Raw genomic sequence first — 18733 nt, 5'->3', positions numbered from 1 at the left:
CTTTATTTCAACAGACAACAGGTTCTGTAAATAACATTTGTACAGATATGAGAACTGCCCACAAAAGCAACAAGAACTAATACTTCGGTTCTAGGAATTCATAACACCGTTTAGATTTTAATTGTCTTGACTGTACTGCTTCTATTGTCCACACACACATGTTCTTCCCAAAATTCAATTACAGTTACTTTTTAAGTAAGAAAGTTTTGTTTTGCTTTTCCCTAACCTAGACTTAGGGGATTCTTGAACTTCTCTGTTTTTAATAGGGCACACTTCACTTTTCTGTAGTTCCTCTCCGTGTTCCTCTATTTTAAAATCTGTCGTGAAAAAGTTTCAATTAGGTCTGTTTCATTTTAAGTTATTTGATATGATATTGTCTGATCTTGGAAAATAAGCAGAATTGGGCCCTGGTTGGTCCTGGAATGAGCCACCCCCCCCCCCCCTTAGGGATGCAGAATATTGTACAGGCTTTGGGTTTCAGAGAGCATGGCAGAAAGCTGTCCTTGACCTCTCTTCCTTAGAAGCAGCATATTTCAGTGGCCGAAGTGCTTAACTTGTGGGCTGGAAAAACTGGGTTCAGAATTCACTTCTGTCACTGATAGCTGTATGACCCTGGGCAAGTCACTTAAGCCTATTTGCCTCAGTTTCCTCATCTGTAAAATGAACTGGAGAAGGAAATGGCAAACCACTCCAGTATTTTTGCCAAGAAAACCTCAAATGAGGTCATAAAGAGTTCAGATCTGCATCTCCAATCATGCTATGATCCTTTTCAGGCCAGAATTTATTCTCCAGTACCAGAAGAGTGAAGAGTTTTAGAGTGTTGTGGTATTTGAGGGCACTTTGGTCAGAATAGCACATGGACTGAAACCAAGAATACAGCCAGCAGTGATTCAGACACCAAACCCTAACATGAGTCCACTGCTGGGAGGCCCTGTGTAAATGGAGTTTACTTATCATATGAAGCTGGAAAAAGAGAATAAAGGACAAAAAAAGAGTTTGATGTGACCCTGAAGCACTGCAGCTGCTTTGAGATTTTTGGAAAAGTGTAAATAGAGCACCCCTTTTAGATAGAAGACTGCTTTTCTAAGCCTTCGTCTAAGGGTCATCAAAATGGCTGTGTTGTAATAGTCTTAAAATGGAAACTTATTGCTGCTGTACAAAGAAGTGATACACTATGAGTGACTGATATTTTTTATTATTGCTTATGTATAGCAGATACTAGAGATGTCTACTACATTTGTAAATAATATTTATATTTGAAGAAGGGAAAAGTGTTACACACACAAAAAAAGATGTTGCTAGTGCCAAAGCAGTAACACCTGACAAGGCAGAAGCTGCTTTGCCAATTTTCTATATCTGTTTGAATTCCTTATAAGAAATTTAAAATTAGATATGACAAGTTTTCAGGATGTTGTGTTGGTAGTATTTTGGTGTTTTAAGAATCTTTTTATAAAGAGGTTTTGGTTAGGCTGATCGGGGCTGTTGTAAAATATTTAGGCTCTGAGCAACACAAGGTTCACAAACTGAATGACTGATCCTTATAAAGGGAAGAGAATAAGCATTTATAGAGCACCTACCATATGCCAGGCATCATGCTAAACAGTTTTTAACGAATATCTCATTTGATCCTCACAAAGACCTTGCAAGGCAGGTGTTGTTATAATCCTCATTTTACAGTTGAAGAAACTGAGGCAAACAGATTCAGTAACTTGCCTGGGGTCCCTCAGCTACTAAGTGTCTGAGGCTAGGTTTGAATTTGAGTCAGTCTGACTGCAGGCCCAGCTCTCTATCCACTGCTCCACAAGCTGCCTCTTTAGTTATTCACATACAGGTGCTATGTATAAGTACCTTACCAGAATAGGATGGCATTTAAAAAATGATTGGTTCTTGCTCCTTACTATGTGATGGACCTTGAGGCAAGTTACAATGGCCTCTCTGAACCTTAGTGCCTCATCCCTGAAATGAGAGCTTTGCATTAGATGACCTTCTAATCCTAATTATTTAGTGATTTTAGAAACATGTACCCGGTGAATGTATTGGTTATGAATTTATCCATATTAGCAAAGGAGGATGTTAGCATGGACTGTTGACCAGACTCTAAAACAGCCTTATTTACATAGAACTCAATATTTTAATGATATTATTACAATAGAATTCTAGTTGTATTTGGACTTCTTTCTTTCAGAATGATTTTTGTCAAAAAGGAGACCTGAAATAGTAATTTATTTTCATGTACATGTCATTAATCTGTTTTTTATTTAGGCTTTTTACCTTTTGAATCTCTTGCCTCCCTCCCTCTCCTGTCCCCCCACCTTAGGGCTTGGGGTATCTGTGTGGATATTGTCAGTTACTTGAAAGGTTAAGTAGATAATTTTTTGTTTCGAACCACTCTGATCGGTTAAGTTTTGATTTTTTTTTAACTGAACTGTTATTTTCTACTTAGTAAAACTGTTACCTGGCAACATAGTGTTTATCCCACATGAACAAAAAGAAAGCGAATAAATACCTTTTCACTAAGTTAAATTTGTAACATTCTTTAGCACACTGGCAAGAACTAGATAAAAAAGATTGTCTAGGCTCTTATTAAGGGAGAGAGGGTAGGCCAAATACCCCAAATCCTCCTTCTTCTACCCTTTTTTTTCCTTCCTAGCTATTTCAATTCATAAAGTGAGAAATTTAAAATTTACTCTTTACAAATAGTTCCATTCTTTCTTGTTTCTAGATGTGAATGCCCATTGTATAGGTCCTGATTGCCATGTGCCTGGACAGCCATGCAAGATGTCAAAATTAAAGTAGAGGCAGAAACAGAGCACCAAAACTTGTTCTAGCAAGTTTATGCAGTATTCTTGAATATTGGCCTCAGGAAGGGGTTTTTTTTTGTTTTTTTTTTTTTTTTAATTTTTTTTTAAATGAAACTCTCCGAAGAGCATATTTAAACCCTGCCAGATTGGCACAGTATAAGTTTCTAATTATTCTTCTGAATGCCTTTGCTGTCATATTGATGAAGGTACTGCACATTCTTACATATGTTTTGGCACTACCTGTGTTAGATTTGGGATTTTTTGGGGGGGTGGGGCATGCAGTCTTTGACTGACAGACTTTCTAGTATTATCAGCAAATAGTACTGACTAAACTTTGTATCTTGTCTTGAATAACATTGTAAGAAATAAGAATATAAGTAATTGCCTTTTAGCTGTATTCAATTCCAACAATTCCATTTGTATCACTGTCTCTATGACCTACCTACTGTTATATGTAAAGATTACATTTCACATACTGTTGTATGTAAAAATTATAAGTATAATTTGTAACAATTATGCAATTAGATTATAGATTTAGAATTTACTCAGAGCCATTTTGGATTCCTTTTGGTTTTCATTGAGATGCATGTATTCTTTCCACTGAGAAAAATGCTTCTTAAAAAAAGTTAGTGATATTTTTAAAAATTTTTTAAAATTAAAAAAAAAATCAGCACATAAAACTGTATACATTATATGCTTTATTCTATGCCCAGAGTTTCCTATCTTTCTTCTAAGAAGAGGAAAGCATGTTTCACCATCATTTCTGTGGAATCAAGATTAGTCATTGCATAAATGACAATAATTTTGGGGCCTTTTAGTTTTATTTTCCTGTATGTTATTTTGGTCATTATGAAATATTTTTGCTTAGAGCTTTCCTTCTGTTTTTGATTTTTAATTCCTGTGTCATTTCTATTTTTTCATTGTATGACTTCATGTTTTAGGAAGGATTTAACTACTGAACCAAATAATAGGAGAACTTGATAGCTACTTGTTTTGCCACTATGAAGCAAGTTCTTTGAGGTCAAGGACTATTCATTTTTGTCTTTGTCTCTCTAGTGCTTAATCCAGTGCTTGGTACATAGTAGGCCCTTAATAAATGCTTGTTGATTATTCATTCATTCCAAAAAAACTACTAACCAAATATTTGTTTAGATTGTGTTTAAGCTTAAAAAACCCCAACAAATATTTAAATCCCTTACTAAAAAGAAAGTAGGTGGTTAGGTACTGTTAACTTTTTCGTTCTCCTTGGAGTACCATTATACTTAATAATACTTCAGAATGGCCTGCTACTTAGAACCAAGGTTTTACTTGGGTATTAGGAAGTGAGGCCTATGAAGTGCTCTGTCTACATGTCAGTGTTTCTGAAAATGTAACAAAATTCTGTTCAAGTACCTGTTTTGAAATGTAGCACCTGAAAATGGTTCCCGAAGTGGGTTCCAGCACACATAGGGAAAGCAGTGGAATTCACCTTCCCAGATGCTCAAGAATCAGAGCTGTTCTACTTACCTGAATTTTTTTTTCTATTTAGAACTGGCCACATGAAAAGTAGAAGAATTATGAATGTGATTAAAGAACCAGAAATCTTTACATGGGGGTGGGGAAGGTCTGCATTTGCCAGTACTGCATTTTGGGATGTTCAGATTAGCATGCTAATTGATGCTAAAATTCATGTTCAAGACTATTGGAAGAGATTGTTTGGAGTGACTAAAGATTTTTAAAAATAATTATATAAAATTTACTTTGTGTATTCTCAAAGTAGTAGAACTCTTATTTTCTTTTGTAAATAGGTTCGACATGCTGTGACTTCTGTTGTTGGAAACTGGCTGTTACATTTGAGAGACAGATATTCATTCTTTCATAAGTTAATTCCTTTGTTATTAAGCAGCTTTGATGATGAAATACCCGAAGTGACGTAAGTAGGATGTAATGTTGAAGTTTAATATAAAAATATCATTTTTCTTAATTAAAAAATATATTGCTATAGTTTGTGCCTCGCTTGCCCCTTCTCCCCCCCGTGCAACCCCCCCTCCCCCCGCTCCCCAAAAGTAGTCCCCTGGAGTAAAAGAGAGAGAGAAAAAATTAGCTAATACATCAACCAGTATATGTAGTATTCCATGCTTTAGTACCTTCCTTCTTCAAGAATGAAGGAAGGGATATAGACTGCTTTTATTTTCAGTGTGCTTTCTGGAAGTGAATTTGAACCAATTTTTAAAACTCTTAATATAAGTAATTTTTGCTATTGGAAATAGTATTATTTTCTGGGGTTTGACAGTTTTCTTCCTAAAAATTCTAAAATTGTAATTCATCTGAATTCTGGCTACAAGTCTTTTTGAACTTAAATAGGCCGGTCCTCAGATTGCAAACATATAGCCTCTTAACTAACTGAGTTCATACTTGGAGCCCAGTAGTTAACTGCCTGAGCTTGGACTGCACTGTTAAGCTTTTGAGAACTCAGAGATACTGAATGTTTTGTGTGTGTGTGTTGTGTGTACATAATACACACACATGTATGTAGAGATAATTATGTTTTATGTATAATGTCATGTGTTTTTTTAAAGTTTCTGTTTCTGTATATTATATATAATTTTAAGTAAATTATATATAATTGATAGGTATATAAGGTTATATATATTTAAAGTTTTAGTTTCTGTGTGTATATATATTCGTGTATGTGTGTGTGTGTATATGCACACGAACTGAAAGTTTAAAAATAATTTGTAAGTATATCTTTGTTCCAGGTTCACCTATAAGAGATTCCAACTGGTCTATTGTATTTCAACTGTTAGAAAATTAGGTTGAATATAAAATTTCTATAACTTCATTCTTTCAACATTTACTGTAAAAATATCAGGCAAATATGAACTTTACATCTTGATTGTGCTTTTGGTGCAGGGATATTAAGCAAGGAATCAATTGTTGGGTTTTCCTTCTTCTGTGGTAACAAAATTCAGTTATCTTCCTTTCATTGTTATGGGAAAGCTTATAGTTTTCTTACCAATTCGGAGGAGCACAGGCTATCCAAATAACATTCATTCAGCCAGATTTAATTTAAATCAATAGGAATTGATTTTCATACCTCCCAACACTACTCTTTCATATCATGAATATGTATTTGACTTTTTTTATTGTTTTTCTTTCTTTTTTATTGTAGGGAATTGGCCGTCAGCCTCTGGGAGAAGATAGGTCTGCAGTGGCAAAAAGAAAATGAGGATGATCTGAAGGATAAGCTTGATTTTGCTTCTCCTCCACCATCCCATTACCCCAAAGGAGGTGAGTATTATGAAATAGTAATTAACAAGATTTCCAAAAGGCAATCCAAAATTAGTAGTGATCTTCTTTGTATGACAAGTGGGGGAAGGGAATAAATATTTATATGGTGCCTGCTATTTATCAGGTGCTGCTCTAAGTGCTTTACAAATAGTATTTCATTTGATCCTCACAATAAATCCTTCATGGTAAGTGCTTTTGTTATCCCTAACTTACAGATGAGGAAACTGAGGCAAACAGAGTTTAAGTGACTTGCCCAAAGTCACACAACTACTAAGTATCTGAGGCTGGATTTGTCCTCAGGTCTTCCTGACCTCAGGCCCAGCATTTTATATATTGTCCCACCTAGCTGTCCAAATATGGAGCAGACAATATGACAAATCATTATTTGTACAGGAAAGGAATTCTGAAATTGAAGGAAAGTCCTTCAGTGACTAAAATTATGTGACTGTCTGAGTTTAATTTGGAAGGCCATATTATGTATTAATGTCTTTAAAGAATTGTCTTTTCTTTTGTCAAATTGAAAATCTTACTCATCTTATACAAATGGTTATATACCGTATCAACCAAGTAGATTTTCATACCATTTGAAAAAGAGGCAATAGAACCACTAAGTTGGAACTAAGGAGAAAGGTGGTTTGTTTGTCCTAAAGAAGTCCTGGAACACTGCCTTTCAATCAATCTTAATGTCTTTTTTCCCACTCTTTTGTTTCAGACGTGGCAGTTCTGGTTCAGGTAATGTGCTTTAGGTATTGGAATCACAAATGATTCCTTGTAGCAGATTTCTTGGGAATTCCTAACTCTGTATCTTCTCTGATATTTCTTGAGTTAGGTGTTAGGAAAATGTTTATAGTAGATATCTATATGAAGATAACCCTTAAACCACAAGTCAGATGATGATCTTATATTTTATGATATTCCTGTGTCTTTGGATAGATGCTAAGATTAATTACTCCCCGTTTCTCTCCTTTTTTTTTGGCTTGTTAATAGATTATGAAAATATATTATTTACTTTTTTCATTGTAATTGAATATTTTGTTTCTTTTTTTAATTAATTTATTTTTAGTTTTCAGCATTCACTTCCATAAACTTTTGAGTTTTCAGTTTTCTCCCCCTCCTTCCCCTTCCCATTCCCTAAGACGGCATGCAATCTGATATAGGCTCTACATATACATTCATATTAAACATATTTTCACATTAATCATGTTGTAGAGAAGAATTAGAACCAATGGGAAGAACCACAAGAAAGAAGAAACAAAACAAAACAACAAAAGAAAAAAAGAGATCAAATACTATACTTCCATCTGCATTCAGACTCCATAGTTCTTTCTCTGATGTGGACAGTGTTTTCCATCATGAATCTTTTGGAGTTGTCTTACATCCTTGCATGGCAGAGAAGAGCCAAGTCTATAAAAGTTAGTCACGCACAATGATGCTGTTACTGTGTACAATGTTCTCTTGGACTCTGCATCAGTTCATACAAGTCTTTCCAGGTTTTTCTGAAGTCCTCCTGCTCATCATTTCTTATAGTACAATAGTATTCCATTACATTCATATACCACAACTTGTTCAACCATTCCCCAATTGATGGGCATCCCCTCCATTTCCAATTCTTGGCTATCACAAAAAAAGCTGCTATAAATATTTTTGTACAGAGTACTTTGTTTCTTAAAATAATAATATATGTATTGGCAAAGAAAAAAAAAACACTGCAACTTGAATCAAACAAGTAAATAGTAAATGTGTGGGAGATTTACAATCTAATAATTTAATATAGCACTTCTCTTGCTTGAATCTCTGACGTTAAAATGATATTTGCCTTCAAGGATAGTGTTGCCAAACTGTCAGATACAGCATTAAAATGTTGTTTGATGATAGATTTACTATCAAACTGGGGTCTTCCTATTTACTGGAATCATTGTATCAAATAATGTTTTTTCTTTCTGTCATTAGATCTTGTACTTGTAGCTCAGCCTGCAAATATTATGGTAAAGAGCAGTAAATCTAGTGTAAAATAAGCATGTGTGTTTTAGAAGGCATGAATCAGAATTGTATTTCAAGGATTTCAAGGATTAGGGATTTCATCCATATGGATACTCCTTCCACCAGTGCAGATAGCAACCCCTCTCTGACTTAGTTTATAGTTTTTCAGAGTAACTCTGGCCTTAAACTTCATCACCTAACCTGGTGGTTATCCTCTCCAGATTTGGATAGACTGGTCCATGGATTACAAACATGCAAACTCCACCACCACATCTCTATTCAAAACCTGCTATAGTTTGAGCTCCTGTGGCATAATCTTTTTTATTAGAATGGGACTTTGGTAAAGAAAGAGACTTAAAAGGTTAAAGAAATTAGAATCAGTAGTTTTTTATACTGATTTACAAAATGGATTTGGAAAGGAATTCTTCCCTTCAAAAAAAAAAAGGAATCAAAATTTATACCAAAATGTAAAGAATATTCTTATTTTTAAAATTATTTCCTCTTTCCCATAAAGGGACTTCTGAGGATTTCCCCCCCCCCTTCAAGCCCTGGTAATCTTCTCTCTCTAATTGGTATTTAAAATTAACATTTGTATTATTTAGCAGTGGTATAGTAGCAGTGGTTGTCTATAGTGTGACAGAATTGCATCTTGGTTTTGAATATTGTCAGGTGACTTAAAGCTTTGTAAATGGGTCAGATATGACTAATTCTTCACAGAATATATTATTTATAACACCTTTCTTTACATTTTTAATACTGTAGTTTTATTATCTGTATACTATTGAATTGCCTGCTAAACCAATCAACAAATATTTGAGTGCCTTCTATGTGAAAGGCACTATGCTAGGTAGGCCCATACTTGCCACAAATAAATATGGGAATTGAGATAAATCAACTCTGTAAAAATTGATATGTTTGGATTGGATCAGTGTTTTGTAGCATAATTTATGCTGCAGACTGCTGTACAGTGTCTAAATTTTCTGCACTGGATCATTTCAAATACAATGGCTTTCAGCAGTTCAAAGATTTGTCTGAGAGCTGCCTAACTGAGATATTGGGGTGTGGAATTCAGTAGTGATAACTTGGCTGGAAGTTTGCTCAAGGGCTCCTACCTAGGCTTGGAGAGCATAAGGTGTGAAGAATCTAGGTTTTGTTTTTTGTTTTTTGTTTTTGTAAGTTTCTAGGCTTAAAGAAGTAAGGACCTTTTGGTAATAAAAGTTTTATGAGTTGTTAATTATCAACAATTGGAAAAGTGACTGCTTATCATTAATTAGGCAATACTGAATTTGAAGATCTTTGTGATCCCTCCCAGTTGTAGTGACTTGTGAGGCTTTTGTTGTTATTCAGTCCTTTCAGTCACATCTGACTCTTTCTGATCCCATTTGGGGTTTTCTAAGCAGAAATACTGGAGTGGTTTGCCATTTCCTTCTCCAGTTCATTTTACAGATGAGGAAACTGAGGGTTAAGTGACTTGCTCAGAGTCACACAGCCAGTAGGTGTCAGATTTGAACTCAGGAAGGTGAGTCTTCCCTGACTCCACGCCCAACACTGTGGTACCTAGCTGCCTCCAAGGCTACCACCTTACAAGTAATGAAAACTATTAAATACTTAGTAAGGAAAGTTTCATACCTTTTTCTCAACAGGAGTACAAATAGTTGTTTTTAAAAGAATAAAATATATTTCCCCATTGAAACAAACCAGTCTAGAATAGACTAAAATATTAATTTTGTTGGATCCTCTTTCAGAGTCTGACAGGAATATAAGTTCTTCCAGTCAGAGCATGAAGTAAAAACTATTGGAAACAGAAGAAATGTTTATAACCAGTAATTTGAAAAAGTTAGTTATCCATCCCATGGATGAATGTAATTGGACTAACATTTTCTTGGAGCAATATGTTCCAACTATGACTTCACCGATGAATTGAGTTAATTTAATTTGTCTGCACAACACCCTTTCTCTCTATTCATTTGTTAGTGTTTGCAAATACGATAGTGACCTTATCTTTGCTTCTTTGTATGAGCAATTGAAAAATAAAATCATCCACTGTAAAGTGTTTTTAGCTATAACAATGTTAGATTATGTTTAAAAAAAGAAAAAAAGGTGATTTTAATGCTTGGGAACCTTTGCTTCAGTTCTCACAAAATCTAAACTTTATTAGATTTTCAACATTTTCTCGTGGAATTAATTTTCTGTTCTTAGGCTCTAAATCTATATGTTAAAATCTGGTTTTTCATGACTAACTGTTCTTTACAGTATCCCAAATCTATATTGACAAGCTTATGGACATGAACCTTAAGTCACTGTTAATAAGCTTTGTGCTCGTATATAATTAATAGCCTTTCAAATGAAGATGTGAAAGGTTCAGATCAGAAGTTTAGACAGTGTTGAATTAAAATTTTGGTTATTTTAAAGAAAATAAGGGGTGAAAAGCACAACAACCAAATCTGTTGACAACATTGTTTCCAGGTAGCTCCTTAAGTGCAAGTTTCCTATTATATGCTATGCCAATGTCTTTGACGCATTAATGCCACAGGGAACCTTTGAAAAGATTAGAAGAGGGTCATTTGTGGTCTTCAAGACAGTTATTTACCAGAACATAATGCTCTTAGACTGCAAAAGAGCAAGTTCATGCTTGACATGTATCTGACAATCACATGCAGGAATCCCCAGCAGCAAGATTACTTTGTGACAGTGTGTTTCCGGAGTCCTCCTTTGAAATTATTTTTCTGTTAAAATTGTTTTCCTTTCCAATGCTTGAGTGAAGGGGGAAGCACTTCTTCATAATGATGAGTGACCTGCCAGGTTTGTTTTATGCAAGAAAATAGAATTGAATTGTTACTTTGACTCTCTTTGTGATACAAATAGAATCCCCTTTTAATGCATGTCGTTCATTTCTTTATAATGGGATTTTGTGTAGTTTCACTCCATGACTGACAACCTAGACTACCACTACTTTTTTAAGGTGTATTAATTTCAGTTTTGGAAAGGAGAAAGGTTTGAACACAAGGTGTGATGTATCTTAAAAATTGCAGACAGCAAAGGAGTGTTGGATTGGGGAGAAGCTTTACATAGACTTTCAAGTGCTGTTGACTGTTGTTGAGTCTTGGTCACTGAGTTAGATTGGAGCTATTAATGAGGATAAAGACTGTCTCCCACCCCTAACTTGACCTCTTGAATGATTTCCTGTTGCTGTGTCACCCTCCACACATTTATTCCAAAGCTCTTGCTTTGGAACCTTTCAAATACTTCCTTTAACCCCTCACTTTTCTGTTCACTTGTTAGTGTTCGCAAGTGTGAATAGACCTCATATGTGGGAACACTATTTTAAAAAAATTACTCATAATAGACAGTGCTTCTGTCCATAAAAATGTTGAATTATGTTTGAAAAAAGAATTGATTTCAGAGCTCAAGGCCCTTTGTCTCAGGTCTCACAATATCACTGATTTCTAATGACTTTTCTGGTAGGTATATCAAGGAGGAAGAAAACTGAAAGAATCATGGAGGTATTAAAGGTATCTCATCCTTATTTACAAAACTGAGTGTTACTAGCCTTCAACTTTAAACACTACTAAATTGAATTAATGTTGGGGTTCTTCAGAATGATAGTAATACTACAAAGTAGATGGAAAGTAATAAATTACTTGAAAACCTGACACCATTAAAAGCAAATGATCAGAATATATTAATATTCAATACAGCTTAGACAATGTTATGTACATAATAGGGGCTGAATAAGTACTGGTTGTTTGGATAACTATGTAATAAAGCTGCAACTTATCTGAAAAATACTAGTTGTCTATAAGAAGAAAATTATTTTGTCAGCCATGAAAATTAAATAACAGTACAATTATTCCACTAAACCCTTTGACATAAGGAAGTCTTTTAAAGCATAGGAATATATTGTCTTACATTGTCTTAAAATATTAAGTGAAAAGATGTAGAGTAGGAAGGAAAGAGGAGTAATAGGGAGTTAGTTCTATAGGAACAATGTTGTAAATGGTCATTTGACCAGATAATGTTGTAGCAAGATTTCATGACTTTAAGATGGTTTTTGTTGTTCAGTTGTTTCAGTCGTGTCCAACTTTTTGTGACCCCATTTGAGGTTTTCTTGGCAAAGTTACTGGAGTGGTTTGACATTTCCTTCCTCAACTTATTTTACAGATGAGGAAATTGAGGCAAATAGAATTAAGTGACCTGTGCAGAGTCACAATCTTGATCCCAGGCTTGGCACTCTATTCACTGTGCCACCTAGATGCTAAGATGATTTTTGGTTATACTGTATTATTGATGTATTGAAGAGTGAATACTGGATTGATTGACCTTATTTAGGTATTTGTATACAACACATTTTGGGAGAATTTTTAGAAGTATTTTGGTAATCTCTTGAATTTCTGATTTTACAGTTGTTAATTGTGTCTATAAGCACTTGTTGTCCCTATTTTACAGTTAGAGAAATTGAGGCATGGAGAAGGGATTTTCCCAAAGGCACACAGTGGGTCATTTTAGAGGAGTGAACATGATTTTGAGTTTCTAATATTGAATTCAGTTTAGTACCTATGGGTTTCTACTTAGCTGGAAGTATTAATTAGAAATCTTAGATTATTGACTTTGATTCTGAGATTCCACTATCGTTAAGTGAGGGAGGACAGAAAGTTGTCCACAATTATTTTTTACTTTAATTTAGCCAAATTTTGTGGTGGTTTTGTGATGAGAAAAAGCAGGGACAGGAAATGGACAATTAAATTCATTTTTGCTTTTGCCCTAAGCCAAAATTTGAACTTTGATCTTCAGGAGTGAAAGGTAATACCATTTTATTGCTTATTAAGGTTGTTTTCTTCTCCCACCTATTAGGTCTTAGTTTATAGTTAAGATGGGAACTTTGACATGACTATTACCTTTTGAATATCCTCTTTTTCACCTTTGGGCCTCCATTGTGTTTTATGTCTGGCATTCAATTTATAACATCAGTTATTTCTACTCCTTATCATGCACTTTCAGAAGTTAAACTGTTAACCATTTTATTTTGGTTCTGTAGTGAAAATAAACCATAGGAGTTAGCTTTATAAATATTTGCATCACTCTTATCTCTTGTTACTTAAGGTTGAATAAATCTTTTAATGTAATTGTCAGTTGTGTTACTTAAAAGCTTAACCAGTGCCATTGTTCCCTTTGTACAGTTTTGCAGACTTTTGCCTGCTTAAATTGTTTATCCATGCATTTTGCTTGCTAAAGTACTGCAATTATGTTTTCAAAGAAAAGATTAATAGGTGATTGCTGAGCTTTCTGGGCACCTGAACTGGTAGTTTTGGACTCTAGTCCTAAGAAGTTAATAATTGCTTTAGACCTGAGGGTAAATTCGTGTTGTTTACCTTTCCTGCCAAATTGCATCCGACTTTTTTTTAACCTACTATGTAATAATGAAAAAGCCTGAACTTAAGGTTCTTTTTTCCATAATTTTAAGTGCAAACAATAAAGCCTGATTCTCTTTCAAACTGAAATAAATTCAGCTTCTGTCCTTTATATCATGGACCACAAAAGATTTTGGCCCACTATCTTTTCCTACTTAAAAACTAATGAACTCAACACCACAACCACCTTGTGCTTTGATCTCCCAATGATAACCATTGCAGGTCGCTAGGAAAGTGAAGACTGATGAGTGTTCACTGCCAACAGAACAATTGAATGACTTTCCTATTGAGCAACCAGAATCATTGCCTTAGCATACAGGTGCAGACCGTTTATTGTAGAAAGAAAGAAAAAATCTTTGACAGGTAGCTAGAGGGATAAAATGTCTAAATTCAAACATTTGAAATGAAGGAACTGTTGAAAGGGAATGGTCAAAAAGAATTCTTTTTTTTTTCTTTTTCAGTTTATGCCTGTGGTCAAATAGGATTCCACTCCATATTTATCTTTGTAGAAAGGTTATTTTTTTAGATGACCTTTTGCCATTTGTTGTTACTTCTTATAATTCTAAATGGTTTTCTCCCACAAATTGAAATTGGAGGTGATTTGCTATATTAGATATTTTTAAATTTTTATATAGATTTTGTAGCTCTAACACTGTATTTAAGATATGTGTGAGTATATGCGTGTGCATACAGACATACATTTACATAGGCACACAGTTTGGGACTGATAAAGGAGGGATGAAACAGGTTGCATTCAGTCAAACTGGTTATCAAAACAACCACTTTTGTAAACTTTTTTTTTAATTCAGTCTGCTGGTTTTCAAACTGTCTTTTGTTACGTAAGCACAGCCTGAGATTACCTCTTGGGCAAAGGCAAATAGTGGATTAAAAAATAACAATAAATTAATTTAAAGAGTAAAATAAGATGTGAATCATTCCAAAGAAATTCCTAACATACTGTAAGGATAAGAAGTAAAAGGAGAAGGGTAGGAAATGGGGGAAATCATTACTAAACACTATTTTTTAAGAGAACATACTCTTTAAATCTTCATGCTTTATCATTTTAGTTACCATTTTTGGAAATGTTGGGTTTTTTACTACTTCAGAAGATAACCTGTATGTTCAGCACCCTGTTAGTTTATACATCTTTATAATCTTCCTTAAAATCATTGGGAAAAATTTGCAGTCATCTTGAAGCAAAATTTGTCCTTTTGACTTAGTAATAGTATAGTTAAAGAAATATAATATAAGGAAACTCATGGAAGAGAACACACAAGTTAAAACAAAATTTTTCTTCTTTGCATCATCTCCATTGGTTTTTAGCTATCCTGCTTATGTACATACCTACCCATGTTTCTTAAAGTTTGTAACTTCTTTTATTATCAGTCAAGTATTTAGTAACCATTTCCTATCTGCTAGGCATTGTGCTAGGTGTTAGAAGAAGATGATTAAGAAAGAAATGGTATTGCCTATAAACCTAACCTTCTATATTTAAAATATTGCATTGTTTTTCCTGAATTTAGTTTATGGATGAGATTTTTTAATTGTTTTTTTTTTTTTAATTTTCCCTTCCTCCAGTGATTCGTCCAGTATTGGGATGCCGGGAACTTGTTTTCAGAAACCTCTCCAAAATTCTTCCAGCCATCTGTAATGATATAACAGACTGGGTTGTAGGAAATAGAGTAAAATCAGCTCAGCTTCTGGCTGTCTTGTTACTCCATGCAGAAGATCACATTACACAACACTTAGAAATAGTGCTCAGAACCCTTTACCAGGCTTGCTCAGATGACGAAAAGTCTGTGGTTAATAATGTAAGTTAAATTTTTTATCATATACTTTTCCTCACGCATAACCATAAGTTTGATCCCTCTAAACAATTAATTTTTAGAATGCTATTATTTAGGCTTTTATTTCAGCTGTCTACTGATATAAAAACATCCATGCACACATGTGGGGAATTGTTCTTTGTTTTTTTAAGGCAACATTTACTGACAGTGATTACAAACCAATTATTTGATGAGACCAATCTATATCCAGTCATTGTTCTACATAGAATTTAAGAAGGCAATGAAGATTAACTCAAAGTATGTCACAATCTCACATTGGAAATTAACTTATATATCCCAGTGATTATTTTTCCTCCTTCCTCCTGTCCTTTTGACAGTTTCATTGATGTTTAGTACATAATTTTGTGAGTGTGTAAGATAGAAGTGAACCCCAAATGAGTCACTTTTCCTTCTTGATAAACTGTTTTGGTAAAGGACTTATAAGGTAAGTTGAAGATTGGTGTACTATATCTGGATTTCAATTATGTATTATATTCCTGTCCTCCACTCTAGTATTAAGAATTGAGTCATTAGTGTTCCTAAAGTTGCCAGTATTGATGGAGTCCTGGCTATGATAGTTTTGAAAGTTTTGGCATATAGTAAAGCTTATAAAAACTACAACTTAAATTATAGACTGTAGTTTAGCTGTCACACATATTGATGTCATATAACCTAAATACATGATCTCTATAGTGGGGTGTCTGACCTTGTAGTTAAACATCTAGAACTAGTTAGCTCAATTAATTAGAACACTCTGCTGATGGCAAACATGTGGACCAGTTGGTTTTACTCTGTTCATAGACACAGTTAGCCACTGACTCTGGCAAGCCAGCTTACAAATTTGTGCAACTGATATTTAAAAAAACAAAGAAAGAAAAAACAGCAACAGGACACTATAAATCTATCAATTACAGGGAGAAAAAAATCTCAGAACATACAATATACTGATAGCATAATATTATGCAATGCTGACTGTTAGTCATTAACATTTATTAAATGCCTACTATGTGCCAAGTATTATGCCATGTGCAGGGGATACAAAAAGAAACAAAAAATGGTTCCTGTCCTTAAGGAACTCACAATATAGTGAGGAATTAATCAATAACACCATCTTCACGTATAAAGAATAATTGTAATTAAAATGAAAATATTTTATTTTACTTTATCTGTAGTACATATCAATGAATGCATATTTCATACTCATACAAGTGAGTATGTATCTTCAAGTAGCATTTTTCAATTGATTTCAGATTTTTATGTGATTAGGAATAATTTGGAATGCAACTGCTTTGTCTTTCTAAAAATCTTCCACTAAGGAGGACTCCAGAGTTCCTAAATGCTTTTCTTTCTTCATTCTTGAGAAAAATTACACTAAATAATGTAGGTAAGAATGGCATTCATTCCATCTGTATTATATTAAAAATAAATTATATATTAGATTTTCATCATATAACACCATAATCTTCAAAAAATCAGAATTGTTGATGATGGTAAGAGAGAAGGATGGTAGGTATAAATAGACTGCAGTTTTGTCATTAAGAAAATGTATCAGAAAGAATTTGGACTAGTTGTGAAGCAAGAGTGAGGGATGGTCAGTAGGCAACTCAAGTACTGTCTTGCTAACCCTGGACTGGTAAACAACCTAGAATGAGGATTCTTAACCTTATTTTATATCATGGACCACTGTGGCAGTCTGCTAAAGACTATGGACCCCATCTCAGAATAATATTTATAAATGAATAAAATAAAAGACTGGAGATTACCAAGAAAACCAATAGTATTGAAATATAGTTCTCAAAGTACGTGTGTGTGTGTGTGTGTGTGTGTCTGTCTGTCTGTGTTTTTAAATAAGTTCATAGACTCCAGGTTAAGAACCCCTGACTTAGAGGACGGTCTTCAAAATGTTGAGTAGATAGATAACATATGGGGAATTTTTGGAAAACATAGGCAAGAAGGGCTCAGAGTGGGAAGTCAGAGAAACCTTGCAATCTGTACTAGGTAAATGAGTAGCCACATTAGCAAGCTACAGGTACTATTTGAGTAAATTATATCTGAAGACTTCTTTTGTAAAGAAAGCATGTGGCAGCCCACTTTAAAAGTGTATTTTAGTACTTTAATCTTAAATGCTATCTAATTGAAGCATTACAGATAGTTTAGAAAATATATCTTGTCTCACAATCACTAAATTTAAGTCTGTTGAAGCAACAAGTTTTGTGTTTAATAAAAATAATGATTGTAATTGTATGCCCCTTTCTGGTTAATTTCACTTTTTAACTTGTAGTATGCTTTATTTATTTTTTTTTTTTGGTGAGGCAATTGGGATTAAGTGACTTGCCCAGGGTCACACAGCTAGTAAGTGTCAAGTGTGAGACCGAATTTGAACTCAGGTCCTCCCAAATCCAGGGCCGGTGCTCTATCCACTGCACCATCTAGCTGCCCCAAGAGAAAACTTTTAAATGGAATATAATCTCATTAATTTGGTGGTGAGAGTTAGGGAAGTAGTCTAGATCTGTCATTTCATAGATGGAGTAAACTCCCTTTTGTAGAAATTCCCTCTGTTAGTACAGTTCAACAATTTGTCTTGTAACTTAACATTTTAAAGGGTTTTCTAGAGCATTGAGATGTTAATTGGTGTACTCATGTTCAAGCATGTAGTATGTGTCAGAGGCAAGATTCAAAACTGGGTCTTCTTGACTCTATAGCTAGCCTTCTAGCCACTGTGCCCTATAGCCTTCCTACATCGCATGAAGCATAGTATTAATATGTAGATTGATCTGTAATTAAAATAACTTTTCATACATCTAAAATTATTTGATTTTAACTGATATCCTTAATTCAGCAAATTTATTAAGTGTCTACTAAGTGTAGGCACTATGCTAAGGATGCAAAGATGAAAAAAATTATACATTCCTTTCCCTCAAGAAACTTACAGTCTAGTAGAAGGGATATAAAATATATTTTCAAAAAGCTTTTTAATTTTATGCAATTAAAATTGACCATTTTACCTTCCATGATCCTCTGTGTCCCTTGTTTGATCATGAACTCTTCCCCTGTTCATATATCTGATAGGCAATTTCTTCCTTTCTCTTCAAATTTCTTATGTTGCCCTTTATGTCTAAGTCATGTACCCATTTGGAGTAAGGGATATAACATGTACATAAATAATAACATAAAATATGATATGATGTGGTCAAGGTAGAGAACCAGACAAGGTACTTAAGGAAAATTTGAGGAAGGAGAGAATATTAAATTGAGATTTGCAATAGAGGATAGGGTACCTGAGCCAAACCATGAAGGAGAAAAAGGATTAAGAAAGGTAGAAATGAGTACAGTCTACAAAGGCATGAAGGCAGCAAATGGCCTGCCAACTTTAAAGAAGACAGAAGTATTGTTTAACTGGCATGAAAAGTACAAGAAGGGGAATAATGGGAAATAAGGCTCTTAAAGG

The 18733-nt window shown here is 34.2% G+C and overlaps 1 protein-coding gene across 1 annotated transcript in view; it reads left to right on the top strand.

Moving 5' to 3' along the window:
* LOC114051907 (dynein assembly factor 5, axonemal-like) overlaps window positions 1–18733 on the top strand; it is a 71710-nt gene that overhangs the window by 10675 nt on the left and 42302 nt on the right. The window contains exons 3-5 of the mRNA XM_027874297.1: window positions 4589–4713; window positions 5953–6071; window positions 15038–15270. Coding sequence (XP_027730098.1) covers window positions 4589–4713; window positions 5953–6071; window positions 15038–15270 — 477 coding nt within the window. The remainder of the gene's footprint in view (window positions 1–4588; window positions 4714–5952; window positions 6072–15037; window positions 15271–18733) is intronic.

Source organism: Vombatus ursinus, unplaced genomic scaffold, assembly GCF_900497805.2.
Source record: "Vombatus ursinus unplaced genomic scaffold, bare-nosed wombat genome assembly UNPS02014807.1, whole genome shotgun sequence".
Taxonomy (NCBI): Eukaryota; Metazoa; Chordata; class Mammalia; order Diprotodontia; family Vombatidae; genus Vombatus; species Vombatus ursinus.
This window is presented reverse-complemented; position numbering and strand designations above follow the sequence as displayed.